Source organism: Squalius cephalus (assembly GCF_949319135.1).
Source record: "Squalius cephalus genome assembly, chromosome: 1".
NCBI classification, from domain to species: Eukaryota; Metazoa; Chordata; class Actinopteri; order Cypriniformes; family Leuciscidae; genus Squalius; species Squalius cephalus.
This window is the reverse complement of record NC_137122.1, coordinates 2,305,136-2,325,813: the sequence shown is the minus strand read 5'-3', so window position 1 is coordinate 2,325,813 and position 20,678 is coordinate 2,305,136. Positions and strand designations below refer to the sequence as shown.

Genomic DNA, 20,678 nt, shown 5'->3' with positions numbered 1-20,678 from the left:
TCACACAGGCATGAAGCTTGAATTCTCTTCTTTTAAATGAAGTAATTTTTATAAAAAACAAATATTCACAGTTTATGTAATATGTATGCAAAGAGAGAGATGTCAGTCGTTCTCATCTCAGCTAATTAAGTTTTAATGTGCTCCGCCCACGGAGACCGCGCTATTCAAACGCAAATGTGAGGCGATCCAAACAAACCTGTGAAACGCCCACATCAGCTGGATAACACACACCGCGAGTTCACTTTCAGACTTATGTACTTTACGATGCTGTGAGGAATAATACTATCTTGATAATAATCCTGCAAAAATTTACCTCAGAAGTTCTGGAAGTATCATTTCGAGGAGCAAACGGATCCCGCTGAGGAATAGGTCAGTTCTATTTGCTTTGTTCTAATCTGAATGAATGAACGCACAGATGCGTGCTGTTGTGGAGCTACTACAGCTGGCAAAAATACTGTTTTAATATGAATCGCGAATACAAAGAAAGATTACACTGGAAATATTGTTACAATTTTAAATGTTGTTGTAATTGTATAACCTTAAAAAAAAAAAAAAAAAAAAAATTATATATATATATATATATATATATATATATATATATATATATATATATATATATATATATATATATATATATATATATAAGGATAGATGTAAACAAAATCTTAAAAGGTCATTATAAGCCTTCTCTTTAAATAATTTTATTATGCTTTATTAGTGACACATTTGGGAAGAGAATATATTCCAAATCTGAAAATACAGTATGAGAACAATTAACTGCACAATTACTAGAAATGTTTACCTTGGATATTGTACAATTTGCAAGCAAAATTTGTGGAAAAAAACTTCAAACCAGTTATATATTGTCCTTGCATTCTTGTGGCTCAGTCACACACCTGAATGAAAGGCTCATTAAGTATGCAGCCTCATTATGCGGGCCCCATTGTCTCCGCAGGTGTGAATCACGCCCACCCGCATATGGCCTTTCCAAACAAAAAGTGTTTTACAAGATTTAAATCAATGTATTGTGTTATGTGAATGATTAGGCAGGATGATTTTCACATAATTTTGAAGAAAAAATTCTAGGCAACGTCATTCATTAGTCAAAAGTCTTATTTACATATATTTAGAATGTGTTTTATGGCCTTATTTCAGAAACTTTAGTTTTTTGTTTTTGAAAAAACCATGCATAAACATTATTCTATCAAAAATACAAACATGTACATACAAGTTGTTCACATATTATGGTAGCCCTGTTTGTGCTAAATAGAGTGAATTTACACCTTTGCCATTAATATGTTTATAAGCAACTGAAAAAAGCACAAATGTCAGGGCATGTCAGAACATCTCAAGGACCCCAAAAACCCCTCAGACCCCAGAGGGTTAATGAGAATGATCTAAAAGAGTAAAACTGTCCTCATTTTCTAGCCTGCACTGTGTTTCACATACATTTACTTGCACAAACATTTTAGCCCATTATGGCCCATGTCGGAAGTCACTTTTAGGAATTGAATGGCTTAGATCAGAACTATTTCACAATGACAGTATGTATGAAGCCAGAGTCAAAATTAATCTCTGAAAGTTTTGTCTGTTTTCTCTCCTGAACTCTTGACAGTGTATGTGTCTGTGGTCTTGACTTTTATTTTATTTTCAATTTCTATTCGAATTTCATCATTTTATTTAAAAGTACTTAAAGTTTCTATTTCACTTACAAGACTTTGTGGTAATTTTAGTCTGTTCATAAGCACACCAATATTGAGATATGGGTTTATTGAAATGAAGTTAATAATATTCAGAGGCTACTTAGAGAGATCTAATAATAAACTAACCCAGGACCCCTCCTGCTTATATCTAAGGGAGAGGGCGCTACATGTGTATATGTTAAAGTATCATGAACCATGTAATACACATGTTGGCGCTGTCACACTCCTGATAATCTGAGTGTGTAAATCATGCTAGAGTTGATATTTATTGACACTATACCACAGTTAAGTGTCTTTACATGTGTGTGAAACATGTCTGAGAAGTACATATTGTGAACCGCACTGGCTCAACACACATCTACTCTGAACACAAGGATATTATTTTGCACACGAGAGCATTACTGTTAGTTTCACTTTCTTATTTTAGCAGTTTCCTGCATGCTGTTAAATTCTACAAATAAAATCATTACATTATTAGTGATAAAATTGTTTTGTTACTTAAAAGTTATCCACTATCCATGACTCCTGAAATATGAAAAAGTAGCATGAGCGTCTCTAAAGAAGAGATTCATCTGTCTCAGGGAGTGTTTCTACACATGAATTATAATGTGCTGTTCACTCTGAGGAACAAAGATCAGATCCAGCCTCCTTTATCAACACTACAGATGTTCTGGAAGATAGATCTGGGATGTATTTCTCAAGCACCACTGATTTAACTTCCGCCTCCCTGAACTTCTGGACCACTGTCTCAATGGTGTTATTGAAAGCCCGGAAGACTTTTATTCCTCCTTGAGCCCCAAAAGGTTTACCCACAGATGCCACTCAATAGCAACTACTGCAGGAAGAGAGCGGCCGATGGCTCAGGACTTCAGGAGGTCTGTGGAGCGCCGGAGCTCCAGGACTGCATCTGGAGACACTCCCTCGCCTTGATAAGGTCCTTCATTTAGTCGGCTTGCAACGTCGCCTTGGTGTGCAACAGGAATCGCCTCCAGCCGGGCCCACTGCCACGCATGCCTGGCAAGGAATCACTCCTCTAATCTATCTGGAGGAGATTCCTCTTTTCCACCGGCCATGGCAAGGGTCATCATGTCCAACTCCTGGAGAGAGGGAGGAGACAGGCTTACTTAAAACATCTGTCTCAACTCTCCTCAGAGATAGACTCTCCTCCATGACGTGATGCACTTTTTAACCCAACCAGCCATCTGTGTGACACTTTTATAGACAAACAGCTTTCTGAAGACAAAAGAGCTGATGATGTTTTACAGCCTATCAGGGCACCTGTGTTATGAGCCGGAGTTATTTGTCATTTACTCATTGATTCCATTCTGTCCTGTGTAGTGTTTGCGTAGGTGCATGTGCTTGTGCTTGTTTGTGTTGCAGGTGGGCGGTATCTGGTGATTAGTTACCGCTGCGATTGGTTCTCCTCCACACCTGATCCAGATATAAGGACCACCCCAAACACTCAAGATGGCCGACTATTGTGCCATTGTTGATTGTTACCACTTTGCTATTGTTTGTATCATCGTCTATGCTAGTGTGTCGTATCTGAGAGTTTGTGAGTGTTTATTTGAGATTGTGCTGTGAGTGTTTATTTGGAGATTGTGACTGTGATTTTGAACCTCTGTTTATCCTTGTTAACTGACCCACGCCTGTTTGACTACGATTTTGGATTATGTTTTGCTTTGTTTGCTACGGACTTTACATTAATCTCCTGTAGATATTTGTATATATGTTTTTGCCAAATTAAGGGAGGTAGGGGGTTTGACGCCATTTTGTTTTGTATATCTTTTCACATTGTTTTTGGTTTAGGGAGGTAGGTAAGTTTAAATTGTATTTTGTTTTCTTTTGTTTTAGGAATTGTAGAGGTTACCCAAAAGATTGTTTTTGTTTGTTATTTTGGCCTTGTCTGCCCCTTATGCTTAAACCCTTTTAGAAATAAACACTTGTTATTTTTGATATCTCTCTGGTGGTGAGAATCATTCCTTTTCCTGTTAAGGCTGACCCCTAGTGGTCGTAACACCTGTGATGTCATCTGACTGCTGTAGCCAATCAGAAATCGAATTTCGTCTTCCTTTCACTGCTCGCCTAACAGACATTTCTTGCTGGATGAAGGACCTTCAACTAAACCTTGCTGAGACAGAACTGCTCATGGTGTCGGCCAACCCAACACTTCATCACAACTTCTCCACTCAGCTATGGATGATCAGTTGAACTTCACAGACCACAGTGCTAGAACTGCAGATTAGCCTTATACAACATTAGGAGGATCAGGCCCTTCTTATCAGAGCTTCAAAACTCATTGCCCAAGCTCTTGTTCTCTCCAGACTGGACTATTGTAATGCTCTCTCCTTCCAGCATCACTGTCAAACCTCTGCAACTGATCCAGATGCTGCAGCAAGAGTGTGTTTATCGAGTCGAAGAGACACACGTCACTCCTCTCCTCATAAACCTGCATTGGTTTCCAACAGCCGCTCACACCAGATTCAAGGCCCTGATGTTTTCCTACAGAACAACCACTGACTCTGCTCCTCTACACCTAAACTCACTACTCCAGACCGATGTGTCTCCAGAAGCTTGTGTTCTGCAAGTGAACGGTGCCTTGTGGTGCATCATCTCAAAGAGACACAGAATCACTTTCACAGACCTTCACCTGGACTGTTCCTGCTGGAGGAACGACCTGCCGAACTCAACCTGAGCTGATGAGGCTTTAGCCATCTTCAAGAAACGGCTGAAAACACATGTATTTCATCAACACTCGACCCATTAATACTCACACTTACTATCCTATATTACGATACATTACGAGCTCATGAAGGGGAACAAACATCTCAGGAAAGGAGAATTATTAAACACAACTGCAGAGGTTTATTAAGAAAATTATAGCAATCATTCAAAATGAAAAAAAAGATGCTAAAAACAGGAATGAACAGACAAGATCCAAGAATCCTCAAATCAGCTCCATCACACAGAACAGAGAGAGATTATACAGTCTGAGTCTGTCCATTACTGTATTAATATTATATTTAAAGCAGTTTACATATGAAGCGCAAGAGAATGACTTTCAACACTGTAGGCAAATATATCCATAACATCCATATCAATGAAAATAAATCTGCCTTTTTATATGTAAAAAAAACATTTTAATCTAAACTTGATTATGTCACTATAAGTGCTCAGAGTTTTTTCTCTGTTTTCTGAGAAGAAGAAAATAAAACAATGAACAATCCTCTGTAAGTTTTTGCTATTGTAAATATTGCTGCAGATTGGCTCTAAACTCATCAGTATTTTATTCTAATATTGTCGGCATCTCTATTTCCTCTGGGTGCTTCGAGTCCTTCCTCCCTGCAAAATAAAAGCATTGACTGACCTCTCGTATGTGTTTTTATCATGATTGCAGATTGTTCCAGATCAGATGAGTGTGAATCATCAGATTGTGTGCGGCTCAAAACTCACCAGCTCTTCTTGCACAGATGATCTGAAGAACAATCACAGTAGGAGCAGCAAAACTGCGATCTCAACAATACTCACAATCACTGCAGGAAACATGAGAGGAAGAAGAGAAACTGTACATGACTGAAGTCAAGGGTATTCAACTATCAACAGTTATTGATGAAGCATTTACAGACTGACTGATAGTTTAATGTTATAAAGCTGTCAGTATAAATGAACGTGTCGTACCTCCGTATAATGATCCAGCAGTCACACTGACTCCAGTTTCTGATGCTGGATCAGCTGGATCTGTGGATCACGTCTGTTAGTTCAGTTAAACACATAATGCCACATATACACAACATCATCATCACATAATACTGGAGCTTCACATCACAGAAATGATAAATATGTGCACGAGTCTGTCATCTATTATCTTCTTACTTCACTCTTGAGAATGACTATCGCCAATGACCAAAAATAAATCTATTTATTATTTATTTAACATCATATGTTCATATCGATCATGACCTGCAGTTTGTGTTCATCATCACAGTTTACAGTGGCAGTAGTTGAGAAGAGACTGTACTGTATTACTGTATAACTGTATTACTGTGTTACTGTATAATTTATTCCAGGTTTATATGAGAGTGAAACACAGTTGAGCTTCTGCAAATAAACCTTCAGCTTGAATGAAGGACATAAGCCTTATAATTTCTAAACCCAACCTCCTACATGGGTCATACTAGGCTTTAGTTCTGTAATGATGTCGCAGACGCTGAGGGATCCATTTGCAGCTTTTATTAGAATGGTCAACAGGCAGGGTAAATCAACAGCAAACAGATCAATGGAGAGAACACAGAGCAGAACGAGGTCACAGGCAGAAGTCAGGGCAGGCAGCAAAAGGCAAAGTCCAATAACCAATCCGGGTCAAGGCAGGCAGAGAACAAACAGAAGTCGGGGTACACAGTCCTAGGTCAGTAATCAGATCAGCAAACACAGAGATAAACGCTTGGAATTAAAAGCCGGGGCAATGCAATACTTCGCAGAGAACTGAAGAATGAAAGAGGTTTATATGGGTGTGTGTGAATGAGCTGCAGGTGTATGAGTCACAGGTGAATGAGATGATGAGTGCTGATGAGTCCCGGCAGTGAGTATGGAAAATGTAGTTTGTGAGGAAGTGATCATAGTCTATTGTGGAGCGCCCTCTGGTGGCTCTCGAGGGCACTCCAGCTGGTGATCGTTACATGGCCCCCCCCCCAAAGAGCGGCTTCCAGACGCTCCAAAACTGTCCAGGTGGGAGGTGGCGCGGAGGCAGATCCGGGGGCGGGATGGAGGGCCAGGTCGTGGAGCAGAAGAGGACCTGGAGACTGCGGCAGGATGGAAGGCCAGGGCGGAGCGGGCTGTGCAGGCGACCAGGGCGGAGCAGGCTGTGCAGGCGACCAGGGAGGAGACGACCCTTCAGGAGGCCAGGGAGGAGACGACCGTTCAGGCGGCCATGGCACAGGAACAGACACATGCTCAGGAACAGACACATGTTCAGAGACAGACACATGCTCAGAAACAGACACATGCTCAGAAACAGAAACAGAAACAGGCACATGCTCAGAAACCGACAATGGCTCAGGAACAGGAACGGACACCGTGGCAGTGGCCATCTCTGCTAAGGGATCAGGTTCAGGCGTTTCGGCGGCCATCTCTGCTGAGGGCTCAGGTTCAGGCGTGTCGGCGGCCATCTTGTCCAGAGACACTGGCTCGGCGGCGGCAGGACTGACGTGAAGCTCTGGCTCGGCAGCGACCATCTTGTCCGGACACTCTGGGCTGGACAGGACCAGAATCTTGTGAAACTCTGGGCTGGACGGGACCAGCATCTTGTGAAACTCTGGGCTGGACGGGACCAGCATCTTGTGAAACTCTGGGCTGGACGGGACCAGCGGCGAAGAGGGCTTTGGCTTTGGCTCAGCGGGCATGACGCTCACAGACTCCTGCTTGGCGGGCATGACGCTTTCAGTCTAAGGCTCGGCGGGCATGACGCTTTCAGTCTCAGGCGCGGCTGGACTGGTGTGAAGTGCGGGCTCGGCTGGACTGGCGTGAAGTGCGGGCTCGGCTGGACTGGCGTGAAGTGCCGGTTCTAGTTGGGCAGATGTGACGCAAACCTTCTCTGGGTCAGCAGACATGACTTGAACAGTCTCTGGGTCCGTAACAGGGCAGGACAAGGATTCATAAACAGTTATCACTGACACCTCCAAAGGTTCTGCAGCAGACGCCGCCACCTCTGGTGGTTCTACAGTGGTAGCATCAAGAATCAGGTAAGGTTCACTAACAGGACAGGTACAGTGCTCCTCTACAGTTCCTTTGACTGTGAAATGACAGGCTGAGAGGACATTACTGGGCGCTACCACCATACACAAGGCTGAAGCGAGTACCGCCACTTTGAGAGGTTCTGCAGCATCTGCCGCCACCTCTGGAGAAACTGCAGCAGGTGCCATCGCCTGGGGCAGTTCCGAGGTGGTGTATGCAGCCCAAACGCAACATAAAGCGATCCTCATCGTGGGAAGCGCTTCTGATAGGGTAATTAGTGCAGGAACAGGAGGATTAAAGTGAGCAGGTTTGGGGATACCAGCTGTGCGTGCAGACACCAGCGGTGCATCCCTCACACTGAAAACCAGACTGGGAAATCGGAGCACTGACCTTGAATATCTGGGTGTGGCAGAGAGGACGTGAGAGGACACCGGCTGGTCAGCGGTGACATGAGGAGACTTGTGAAGACTAACCATGATTTGGTTTAACTCGTGACGATCCACTGGGTCTTGGCTTGACTCGTGACGATCAACAGGGACGTGACGGGTCTCTGGATAATCTGCTGAGACGTGATGGGGCTCTGGACTATCTGCTGAGACGTGACGGAGCTCTGGACGATCTGCTGAGATGTGACGGAGCTCTGGACGGTCAACAGGGACGTGACGGGTCTCTGGATGATCTGCTGAGACGTGACGGGGCTCTGGACGATCTGCTGAGACGTGACGGGGCTCTGGACGATCTGCTGAGACGTGATGGAGCTCTGGACGGTCAACAGGGACATGACGGGGCTCTGGACGATCTGCTGATATGTGACGAGGCTCTGGATGATCTGCTGGGACGTGACGGGGCTCTGAAATATCTGCTGAGAAGTGACAGGGCTCTGGAAGATCTGTTAAGACGTGACAAGACTCTGGTGCGGCTGCCATTATAGGCACGGAAGTAATGGTGCATTCCTCTGCGACCCCCAGGGTGAATGCTGAACAGTCAACAAGGCATAGTCCATAAACTGACTGAGAGATGAACGGGGACCCTCATGGATTTAACGTGATCTGAGCGGCTTATTAATGCCCTCACAAAAGAAATCTATGAGCACACAGTCCGGCATATCAGAACACGAGGCGAGATCTAAATACTCTTGGATATAATCCTCGAGCGATCGAGAGCCCTGCTCAAGGGTTAATAACATTAGTGCATTGTCCAAACCTGGCCGATATTCACAGGGAAAGCTGCTGGATCCTTGTAGTGGCGAAGTATTCTGTAATGATGTCGCAGACGCTGAGGGATCCATTTGCAGTTTTTATTAGAATGGTCAACAGGCAGGGTAAATCACGTTCCCTCTGTCTTTATCCCAGGACTGGAGACCAAGTTCACACTGAGACGCCGGTTTTATTCATGAAGAGTTCCAAAGAAGGAACTATGACCACCGAAGATTGCCTTCTCTGCGAACACCGCGAACGCCGAAGCGGCTGACCTGAGGTCTGAGACAGTCTTTACTCCTCTCACGGGTGGATTCATTACATCCAGCTTCTAAACCCGGCGCCACGGATGATGCCGCCAAGGTCCCCGCCAGTGTCGCTACTCTGACCAATCCACTGATCACCTGGACAACAGTCGGGGCGAAGGACGGCCGACGGGGTTCTATTCCCTTTTTCTCTCCGGATGATGACAAGAGCCTCCTCACTCTTTCAAATTTTTATGCACCGCTGGAGACACTTCAAGGGGCTGGCCTGGAGGTCGAGCTTGGGGCTATGAACTTCCCGTTATACTCTACGGAGAAACAGCCACCCATTGTATCTGCAGCCGCCAGGCAAAACTTCCATCCACAAGTCGAGAAAGCGGTCCACCTCTCCCATGCTTACAGAAAGATGTGAAAAGCGCCGTCGCTGCCTCTCTTACTCTGAAGTTAGTGGCGACATCGGCTGTGCTCCACCGGTGTTTCCACCTGCAACAGATGCTAGGCCAGGCTCCTCCGCGTTGAGTGATGACGTCATACATTCGGGGTCCTTTTCTCGACTCTCTGACCTTGCGACAACTGCTGGCGCTGAGCCAGCAACGCCCCCTGGCTCTCGGGAGTCTCAGTCTTCTGCCACACATATAATTCACCAGAATCTCTCTACCTATATGTATAACGACACCTCATTGCCACAAGTCCTTCTGCTTGGTAACTCTTGGTGAATCAAGGGAATTCAACTTTCAGCTTGTATCACCTATTGTTTGTCTAATGTAATATTGGTGATTTCATCAAGCTTTTGCCTAAACATTGCCGAGCATGCCAAGCTGCTCACCTCCAACTTATTGAACTATATAGCCTTTGGTATTGACTGACATAATGTTCAGCCTGACCCTCCTTCAGTCTGCCCTCACTCTACCCAGCATAGTAATTATGAGGGTCTTGCTAAACTGTCCTCCTTCATAGATCTATACATGACCCCGGCATGCCTGCATACTCCTATCATTTCCTTACAGGCTCCTATCACTGTGCAAATTAGTTCCACAACAGCAAAGTGGAATAGACCTAAATGCACCCTGGCTTGCAGACTTAACCCATCTAATCTACTTTCTATTCCTAAGAAACCACCTGTCCCTGTGGAAAAAAACAAACAAACATTTTTCTTACAGTAAAACTTGCTCTGCTAAATATCAGGTCACTCATAAAAAAGTCTTTTTTAATTAACAATCTTATCTCCACATATAAACTTGACTTTTTACTTTTAACTGAAACCTGGCTTCACTCCGTAAACTATAATACTACCTTAATTGAATCTTCTCCCCCCCGATTACAACTTTATGAGTGTCAACCGTGAAAATAGACGTGGGGGAGGAATAGCTAAAAATTTTAAAGCTTCTTTTCAATGTCAACAGTCATCCTATGGTGACTATGCTTCTTTTGAATATCTTTGTGCTGTTCTTAAAAGTTGTCCAAAAATCCTACTGCTAACTGTATATAGACCTCCTATTTTACCAGTTGCAGTCTTCCTTGAAGATTTTTGTGAATTGCTCTCTGAAATCTGTGTTCACTTTGACAGCATTGTTATATCAGGTGATTTTAACATCCATGTAGATAATCCTGAAAACCCTCATGCAAGAGATTTTCTGGCGCTGATCGATGCCTTCAATCTGACACAACACATACAGGGCCCCACTCACTTTCAGGGCCATACACTCGATCTTGTCATCACAAAGGGTGTAACTGCCTCTACATCTGTTGTGGATTTAGCTTTATCTGATCACTGTTGTATCTTTATTACAGTCTGCTTGTCCCACTATCGTCAGAATAACTCCATTATGATCAGAAAGAGAGCTATAATTGACAAAATTATAATTGACCTTGCCACTGTTGCCTTTGGCTTGCTCAGTTGGGGATACTTAACTTAATTTAATCAATCATTCAACAATACTATTGATCAGCATTACCAAACGTGGACGTTTTACACTAGAAACAAACACTGATGCACTATTTTATTTGATACTGTGAAGCTGCTTTGATACAATCTGCATTGTGAAAAGCGCTATATAAATAAAGTTGACTTGATTTGACTTAACAAAACTTGTGTTAATTTTGAGCAAGCACTCTTTGAGTCTAAAAGCCCATTCCCAAAGACTGCTGATAATTTGCTGAACGATTTGAACTTAAGAATGAGAAATATAATGGATGACATTGCTCCTTTAAAACTGAAAAAATCCACTGGCAAACAGAAAGCTCCATGGATGAATGACCCGTCAGTTAAACTGCAAAAGAAAGAATGTAGGAGAACAGAAAGGAAATGGCGTAAATCCAAACTTAATTCAGACTATTTGATCCATAAAGGGACACTTTACGAATACAATTCTGTAATTTGTAGAGCAAGACAATCTTATTTCTCCACTATCATCAACAGTAAAGCAAATAACACCCGTGCGCTATTCTCCACTATTGAGAAGTTAACAAATCCCTCCCCTCATCTGGCTCCTGAACTACTCTCAGTTGACAAGTGCTATGAATTTGCTTATTTTTTTATGAGCAAAGTAGAAAACATAAGACATTTTATTATATACCTCGCATGGCATCTCTCACTCTGAATCACCAACTAGTTTGAGAGAGGAGTTCAGCACTTTTTCAAATTTCAGCCCTGTTGACCTTGACACGCTTGAAAAGACTGTACAAAGTCTAAGTTCCTCTACATCTGAGTTGGACATTTTACCCACTAGTTTTTTTAAATTTGTGTTTCATCTAATAGCAACTGATGTGCTTTTAATAATTAATACTTCTCTACTGAGCAGCGTATTTCCCAAGTCTCTTAAAACAGCCGTTGTAAAGCCTTTGCTTAAAGGGCATATTGCAGGTTAGAAGACCCAATGAGTCAATGTATAGAAAAATAATGTAGGAACTAGATTTTCTTTAAAAAAAAAACTTCTAAATGCGCTACAGTGGCTTCTGGAGTCGTTTTTGTGAGAAAATTTTACTTCCGCATCTGAAAATGGGTGTGGCGGGCGTGACGTAGCACGAGGGAGAGCGGTCGATTCAAACAACAGTATAAGAAATAATGGATCGCAAGACGTTTCGGACGCTGAGGAAATTGTTCATACTCATATGATGGAGCACAGCTATACAATTATGAGCCTGCTAGGCAGCCAAGAAAGCAGGGACAGGCCAGGAATAATGTTAGACAGAACAACGGTCAGAGGAGACAAATTGAGTTGTGGTGTGAGGAGATAGTGAAGAACAGGGCAGGTGTCTTGGTGAGAGACCAGAGTTAGCTTATAGATACGTTTCCTTGAAATTTCCTTGAATCATTTTTTTTTTTTTTATTAAAACTAACATCATAAATATGATTTTTTTTTTTTTTACTTTGAGCAATGATGGAGCTATAGGTTACTTGAATCTTCTTAGAAGCAAATAAAAGAAAACAGCTCCTTGGACAAAATGAAATGTAATATCGGTTTCTGAGAAGGGAACGAGACGCTGCGTCGAGAATCGACACATTAGGGAACGCCTTCAAACTGTAGTGTTTTATAAAAGTGTGAGGGGAAGCCCAGCCTGCAGCATCACAGACCTCTTGGAGGGAAACTCCTGCTAGCAGAGCTTTAGAGGAAGCCACCCCTCTAGTGGAGTGGGCTTTTAACGCTAGAGGTGAAGGCAAACCACGCACCTCGTAAGCTGAAGAAATTGTTTCCACTATCCATCTGCTAATAGTTTGTTTTGAAGCAGGTGACCCTTTCCTTGGGGACCAAAAGCACACGAGTAGTTGATCCGATTTCCTCCAGCCCGAAGTTCTTTGCACATAGATTTCCAGGGCCCGGATCGGGCATAGTAGATGTAATTTAGCTTGCTCATCCGACACATGCGGTGGAGGATGAAAGGCCTGGAGAATTATGGACCGTGCCACATTAGACGGCACCTTAGGCACATAGCCAGGTCTAGGGTGGAGAATAGCCTTTACTCTGCTGGGAGCGAACTCGAGGCAGAAAGGAGCGACAGATAGAGCCTGCAGGTCCCCTACTCTTTTTAGGGACGTGATGGCGAGCAGGAACGCTACTTTAGCAGACATAAATTTCTCAGTCACCTCATCCAAAGGTTCAAAGGGTGCCACAGATAACCCCTCAAGAACCACTGTCAGGTCCCACGTGGGGACCCTAGACTGGATGACAGGCCTCATCCTCCTAACTCCACGAAGGAAACGTACTATAAGTGGGTGTCTCCCCAAAGTGCCCACCCCTAAAGGCGTGTGGAAGGCAGCTAAGGCCGCCACATAGACCTTAAGCGTGGACGGGGAGAGCCCGTCCGAGAAACGACTCTGAAGGAACTCCAGCACTGAAGCCACCGGGCAGTTAACTGGGTCCACTTGATGTTCTCTGCACCATAAAGTGAATACATTTCATTTTAACGCATACAGTTTCCTCGTGGAGGGGGCTCTAGAGTTTAAAATGGTCTCGACAACCTCGGTTGAGAGACCGACATTTAAGAGTTGGTCCCCCTCAGGGGCCAAACCCACAGCTTCCATAGCTCTGGTCGAGGGTGGAAAATTGTGCCCTCGGCCTGAGACAGAAGGTCTCTCCTGATCGGAATTTGCCACGGAGGACCTGCTAGGAGAACCATAATGTCCGAAAACCACACTCGGGCCGACCAGTACGGGGGTACTAGGAGCAGGCAGATGCCGTACCGCCGGACTCTCTCTAGAACCCCTGGGAGCAGAGCAACTGGGGGAAATGCGTACAGACGAAGCCTCGGCCACGTCTGCACCATGGCATCCAGTCCGAGAGGAGCTGGAAGCGTGAGGGAGTACCAGAGCGAACAGTGGGTGTTCTCTTGAGAGGCGAACAGGTCCACTTCCGCCTGACCAAATTCCCTCCATATCAACTCCACCACTTCGGGGTGGAGTCTCCATTCCCCGGGCCTCAGCCCCTGCCTCGACAGGATGTCTGCCCCCACATTGCTGTCCCCAGGGATAAACATTGCCCTGAGTGAAAGAAGTTTCCCCTGGGCCCATAGAAGGACCTGATGCGCCAGTCTGCACAGAGGGTGCGATCTCAGGCCCCCTGTCGATTTATATATGACACCACCGACATATTGTCTGTTCGCACTAGAACATGATGGCCTCTGAGATCCGGAAGGAAATGTCTGAGGGCCAGACACACTGCCATCATCTCCAAGCAATTGATGTGCCAAGAAAGATGATGGTCCTTCCAAGTACCCCTGGTGTAGCGGCCTTCCATAATCGCACCCCAGCCTGTGAGGGAGGCATCCGTGGTTAGAATCTTTCTCTGACACGGTGCCCCCAACACAGGTCCTAGGGACAGGAACCCTGGTTTCTTCCACATGACCAAAGAACGAAGGCATCTGCGCGTTACTTTGATCGTGCGAAAAGGGTTGCCCCTCGGGGAAAACCCTCTGGTCCTGAGCCACCACTGCAGGGCCCTCATGTACAGCAGGCCAAAAGGAATCACGTTGGACGCTGCTGCCATAAGGCCCAACACCCTCTGAAAGTGTTTGACAGTGATCGCCTGACCTAGCTTGAGACTCGTTACTGTGTTTAAGATAGTATCTACCCGAGCAGGAGACAACTGTGCCCGCATCGTGACAGAATCCCACACTACCCCCAGGAAAGTGGTTCTCTGTAGAGGAATTAAGGAACTTTTCTTGGCATTGAGTCTTAAACCTAAGCACCTTAGATGGTTCAGAACAAGATCTCGATGTTGAACCGCCATCTCTACCGACTGTGCCAAAATGAGCCAGTCGTCGATATAATTGAGGATGCGACTGCCTTGAAGTCTCAGAGGAGCAAGGGCCGCATCCATGCATTTCGTGAAGGTGCGAGGAGACAGTGCTAGGCCGAATGGAAGAACTCTGTACTGATACGCCTTTCTCCCGAAAGCGAATCTTAGGAACTTCCTGTGTTGGGGAAGGATGGAAATATGGAAGTAAGCATCTTTCAGATCTATCGTGACAAACCAGTCCTCGGACCTGATCTGACTCACGATAAGAGGTATAGTCAACATTTTGAACCTGTATCTCCTCAGAGACCGGATCAATACCCTTAGATCTATTATAGGTCGTAACCCCCCATCCTTTTTGGGAACTATAAAATACCGACTGTAGAACCCGGCTTCCCTTTCCTGAAGAGGAACTTGCTCTATGGCCTCCTTTGCTAAGAGGGACTGAACCTCTTGCTCCATAACCTGACCCTGCTCTGGGCTGACCAGTGTGTGAACCACCCCACTGAATCTTGGTGGACGATACTCGAACTGAATTCTGTACCCCTTTTCCACTGTGCACAGGACCCACTGAGATATATTTCGAAGACCCTTCCAGGTGTCTAGATAATCTACTAGCGGGATCAGTCTCTCGGGACTGACCTCGGGTGTTGTAATTGAAATATCGGTGGCCTGAAGCATTCGTTTCGCAGGAACTAACCGACATAATTTTATTGCAGGCCTTGTGAGAGGGAACGCAACCGACAGAGCCGCATTGTTTTCGGGCGGACACTGCGATTTGCGTTCGCTGAAAACCGATGTGTCCCGAAGCGCACGTAGCGGCGGGGAGCACAAATCGATTTCCTGAGGGCTTGTTCCTTGTTGCTCTATCACGGGGGGGACCACCCTCAGAGGCCTGCGCAACGCATCAGGACCTCTTTGCTGAAGCCTTCCTCACCTGAATGACAGTCCTCAGATCTGTCCTAGGCCTTCGGCTGAGAGTGTTGCCCTCAGACCCAGACCTTCCTCGGGGGGGCACGAGAAGCAACACTCTCCTTCTGCTGCTGCAGGTGTGAGGAGCTGGCGGCTGCCTCCTGGGACTGCCCCCTGGCAGCAGACTTGGAACAACGGCGGGGAATGAGATGCTTTAGACCGGCCGATTGTCGTTTCGTCTCCTGAAACAGATCGACGACAGTGTTGACTGCGTTGCCGAAAAGGCCAGAAGACGAAATCGGGGCATCGAGGAGGAAAGCCCTGTCCTTCTCCCCGATGCCCGACAGATTTAACCATAGGTGTCTCTCCGTGGCTACCAGTGCTGCCATAGAGCGGCCAATGGCGCGGGCCGTCTCTTTGGTAGCACGGAGAGACAAATCGACCGCTTGACGCATTTCTCGAATATCATCGAACGAAGCCTCCCCGCCGTCGTCCACCTCTTTTAGGAGGTCGGCCTGGTATGCCTGCAAAAGCCCCATAGTGTGCAGGCATGCACCAGCCCGACCTGCCGCCATATATGCCTTCCCAACAAGCGCCGAAGTGGTACGGCAGGGCTTGGAGGGAAGCGCCGGAGCTCTCAGGGACGATGCAGCATCGGGCGAGAGATGAGATGCAAAATTCTCTTCAACCCGGGGCATCGTCCCATAGCCCTTCTCTTTCGACCCCACAATACTGGAATATATATGTACATTGGGGCTGGAGAGACGAGAAGAGAAGGGCTTATTCCACGATTTCGACACCTCGGTGTGGATATCGGGAAAAACGGGAGAGACCGGCGTGAAGGTTGTGGCCGGGCTTGATGGAAGCGCTCATCAAGCATACTTTTTTTCGTCGCTTCCTGCTTATCTGGGGGCCATTCTATATTTAATTTACCCACAGCCCGGGTTACAACCTCCAGCAACTCCTCAAAGGCAGGAGAATGTGATGATGGTGGTGCTTCACTTTCTCCTGCTTCGATGTTCAAACTGAATCTGACCCCTCAGAGCCAGACAATTCGAACATCGGGACCTCCTCGCGGGCGGAAGAAGCCGCTGGGCGGGCTTCCACCTCGCGAGCAGGACCGCGGGAACTGGCCGATGAATGTTGGGAAAGGGCCGCGGCCGTCTCAACATTATCAGCCAGATCCTTTTGCGATCCCCATGAATGCAAGCGCCGCGCTGCCTCGACAGACGCGGGACCTGATCCATGGGGAGCGCGTGCCTGGCCTGATTCATCGAACAGAGGGGGCATTAGATCAGGGGCATTAGATCACAGTTTGCACAGACAGCGCCCCGTGCATGCTCCACTCCGAGACAAACAACACAGAGCGCGTGTGTGTCACCCTCGCTCAAATAGCACGGGCAAGGGGATGCACACTGTCTGAAATGCTTCTCTTTCTCCATCAAAATACCTTTACCGAACAAACAACACCAAATAAGACACACAGTCACATATAACGCTTGCTGAAGAACAGAAAGCTAGCGCTGTTATGTTCCGGTGTCCTTTTTATAGCTTCCGCTTCACCGTCACATGCGACGTCACGGGTGACGTCATCACGTAACACCAATCAAGATTGGACTAGTTCCATACAGGCTTCAGAAGCGTCACGCTGAAGGCGTTCCCTAATGTGTCGATTCTCGAAGCAGCGCGAGTTCCCTCGAAAGGGAACAAAGGTTTATTTTAGTTCAGATTAACATTTGAGGGCAGCAATTGTATTCATAATGTCAAAATAAAACCGACGTAATGTAAATTGAAAGCATTTTATCCTACTATTCCTGCCAAACGTCCATGGTTGCAGACAGTAGTGTTACTACAGTAAATCTATGGTGAATGTTGCTGATCTGTGGACACTGGATAGTTCATTCATTGCACAGTTTATTCCTGGTTTCCACGTCAGCGCTGTTTGATTCGTTAATAACGGAGAAATGTGAATATTTCTCACTAGATCTCGCAGCGATGTTATTACTTCAGTGGCGAATTCAAATGCTTTATTTACTGGATCTCGCAGTAACGGTGTTGCTTGATCAGTGCAGCGAGAGCACTGGTCCAAACTGATAAACGGTCCACACAAACACAATAACGAGTAGCTCAGTTTTCGTTTTCCGAAGCGGAAGAGAAATCCCGTCTCTTTACCTGCACAAACCGCGCCCAGGCAGGAAAGATAGCACCGTCTCTTTTCTTGTTAGGAAACTGGTGGACTCGATGTCCTGACTGGCTGGAGTTTTTGCAAGCTCCACAAACACAATAATTTACCATGACGATGATAAATTGAAATACAAAAACTACTGAAAACACACTGACTCACGACCGCTCTTACTGAATACCAACCTACTCTGCACTGAGCTGCGGCAGAGCCACAGGGCACAGCACACATCTCCCTCATGTGACGTAAAATGACGCGATGTTGAAAAAAAGCGCTCACTTTATCTACTAAATTGGTGTCCTTATGTCGTTTTAAAACATTTTAAATCCTGCATTATCTTTTCATATGATATTTTCATTCACGGCTATATATTCATTTTGATTTTTTTTTTTTACCTGCAATATGCCCTTTAAAAAGAACAACCTGGATGGGTCTGTCCTTAACAACTACAGACCCATATCAAATCTACCTTTCATCGGCAAAATAATTGAAAAAAAATTTTTCAATCAAATATCTGCTTTTCTGACCTCAACTTCCTGTCTTGATCTATACCAGTCAGGTTTTAGAGAATACCATAGCACTGAAACAGCCTTGGTTAAAGTAGTCAATGACGCTGGAAAAACCACTGTTCTTATGCTGTTGGACCTCAGTGCGGCGTTCGACACTGTTGACCACAGCATACTAGTGGAAAGACTTGAATGCTGTGTGGGTCTCTCTGGCTCAGTCATCTGCTGGCTAAAGTCTTATTTAGAGGACAGGAGTTTCTATGTGTCTTTTGGTCATCATGCCTCAGCTCCTATGTCCCTAACATGTGGTGTCCCTCAGGGTTCAATCCTTGGCCCTCTTTTGTTTAATTTGTACATGCTCCCGCTTTGCCAAATTATGAAGGACCATTCCATTAGTTACCATAGTTACGCAGATGACACACAGTTATACCTATCCTTGTCTCCCAATGAGTTTGCTCCCCTTGAATCCCTTTGTAAGAACTGATTTTCCTGTTAAAACAAAACACACCCTGCAATAAAGCAGTAAAATGCACCCTGGACAGAAGATAGCAAAGACAGAGCACAGGACATCGCCTGTCCAAACTGTCCTTCTTCCTTATCTCTGCATCCCCCTCTCCCTCCTCTTCTCCCTCCTCAAGTTACTGAAAGTTCATTAAGAATGTTTATATATCACATATGGTGTATCTTGTGAATATGTTGTTTTTCCTTTTCATGTTTGGTGTCATTTTAACCTGTTAAGCTGCAACGCCACTTTTGTACTAAAAGCACAAGTATGATCTCATTTGAAAGCTGACACCTGGCAGTTTATTGTAAATGTAGAATTAATTATTGTCATAATGAAAAAAATTGTTATAAATAGCTTCAAAGTTTTGTAAAGTTATTAGAAATTAATTTTTATGAAACATCCTCATGAAAATAAAATTGAAGTTGGCACTGGAACAATCTAGAAATGCACTACAGCTAAGGCCACATGTCTAAACATTTTATATTTAAAATCTGAAGATAATAAGTCCAAAACTCTGTATTTAGTTAAATGTTTTTCAAGACCATGTCAATGACTTTATTTTGATTTGCTACTTTAAAATGCTACTGATGTTTATTGCCATCTTCTAAACATCAATTCAGTATATTGTCTCTATTGTTTTGTGGTGCAAACGAGCCCCATTCAGTCTCAGTCTCCCCCTGCACACATTCACACCTCTCCAGCCTGGTTATGGCTCGAAATATGCATTTCTTTTGTCTGCATTATAGTTACTAACGACTGGCTATTCACAAGCTATTCATAGGGTTTCAATCCCTAATTTCTTTTATCAAAGTTCTCACTTAACATTTAAAAACTGGATCAAATGCCCTGCTTGAATTTCAGTAAGCATATTTAGAAAAAAACATAAAAGGATAACTGCTATATGTGGCAGGTGCACCTAGGGCTAGCTAGCATGTTAGCTTAGCACACCATCAATACACGACAATTCATGAGATTAAAACCATGTTTGTGCTCCAAACTTAATTTATAACGCAAGTCGAGTGTTTTAAATAATCTTCTGTGATATAATTTCGCTTCAGATAAAAAAATCAGACAGAAAATATATATATATATTTTATTCTGCACAATGATAAAGTCTATATCGATTAGCATTACATTATAAATATAATCTATTATTATGGAAATACCTGACATTACTCGAAGAACACAGGTAAACCAAATATCATTTCAATCATGTTTATTGTCTTCAAAACATGTTACAACGATCTCTGATAGCTTTGAATGTGTTCGAGACTTCCTGGAATGTCACATGATCATGCCTCTTCTTCATGTTCTATAAATATGGACTATTATTGTGCATGTAGCGCCCTCAGGCTGTTGGTATGGATTGAAAACACAATACATCACATTCACAGTATCCAGCGCTCATAATGATTACATCGACGCATTTGGGCATAAATTCAATAAATATTATTCCTGTCTATAGAAATCTGATGAAAACCTATGAAAATATATCAATATTTCTCCAAATCTGCACATTTTTGAGCTAAAGCCCTGAGGGACGTTGTTTTGTGTATCGCTGTCATGACGACAGCACGGGAGTTTTTTATGAATGGGAGCGGTTGACGCGCATAATTCATATTAAAGGTATCGACTCATTTTTTCATTTCATAACTCCTGACACAAATTAAGACATAACTGTCACTATAAGTTTTTCAGAATACAATAGTGGTCAAATACTGAAACTTGAGTCTTATATCTTTTTAATGATGTATAGTTTGTCAATGTATAACATTAAATCTGATAGTAATTTTTAACTAAATAAATAAAAAAACGCTTCAGTGCGCCGACGCACTGGTGAAGCTTAACAGGTTAATGGTTGCAGTGCGATTGGTAAAATGGTCTTAATTTCATTGCAGTCATTGGTTTAATGAAAAAGATTGAGAACTTAGGAGAAGCCTGTATCTCCT

The 20,678-nt window shown here is 44.3% G+C and overlaps 1 protein-coding gene across 5 annotated transcripts in view; it reads right to left on the bottom strand.

Moving 5' to 3' along the window:
- Window positions 1–1,668: 1,668 nt before the first annotated feature.
- The window catches only part of LOC307169720 (uncharacterized protein), a 33,065-nt gene continuing 14,055 nt past the window's right edge, over window positions 1,669–20,678 (bottom strand). For 4 of the 5 annotated variants that reach the window (XM_079890505.1, XM_079890509.1, XM_079890506.1 and 1 more), the window contains 3 exons: window positions 5,382–5,441; window positions 5,157–5,236; window positions 1,669–5,045 (listed from right to left, as the gene is read on the bottom strand). In XM_079890505.1, coding sequence (XP_079746631.1) covers window positions 5,190–5,236; window positions 5,382–5,441 — 107 coding nt within the window. In that variant the 3' untranslated portion in view covers window positions 1,669–5,045; window positions 5,157–5,189. Of the gene's footprint in view, window positions 5,237–5,381; window positions 5,442–20,678 lie in introns of all 5 variants that reach the window. The other variant, XM_079890508.1, reaches the window with a different exon arrangement.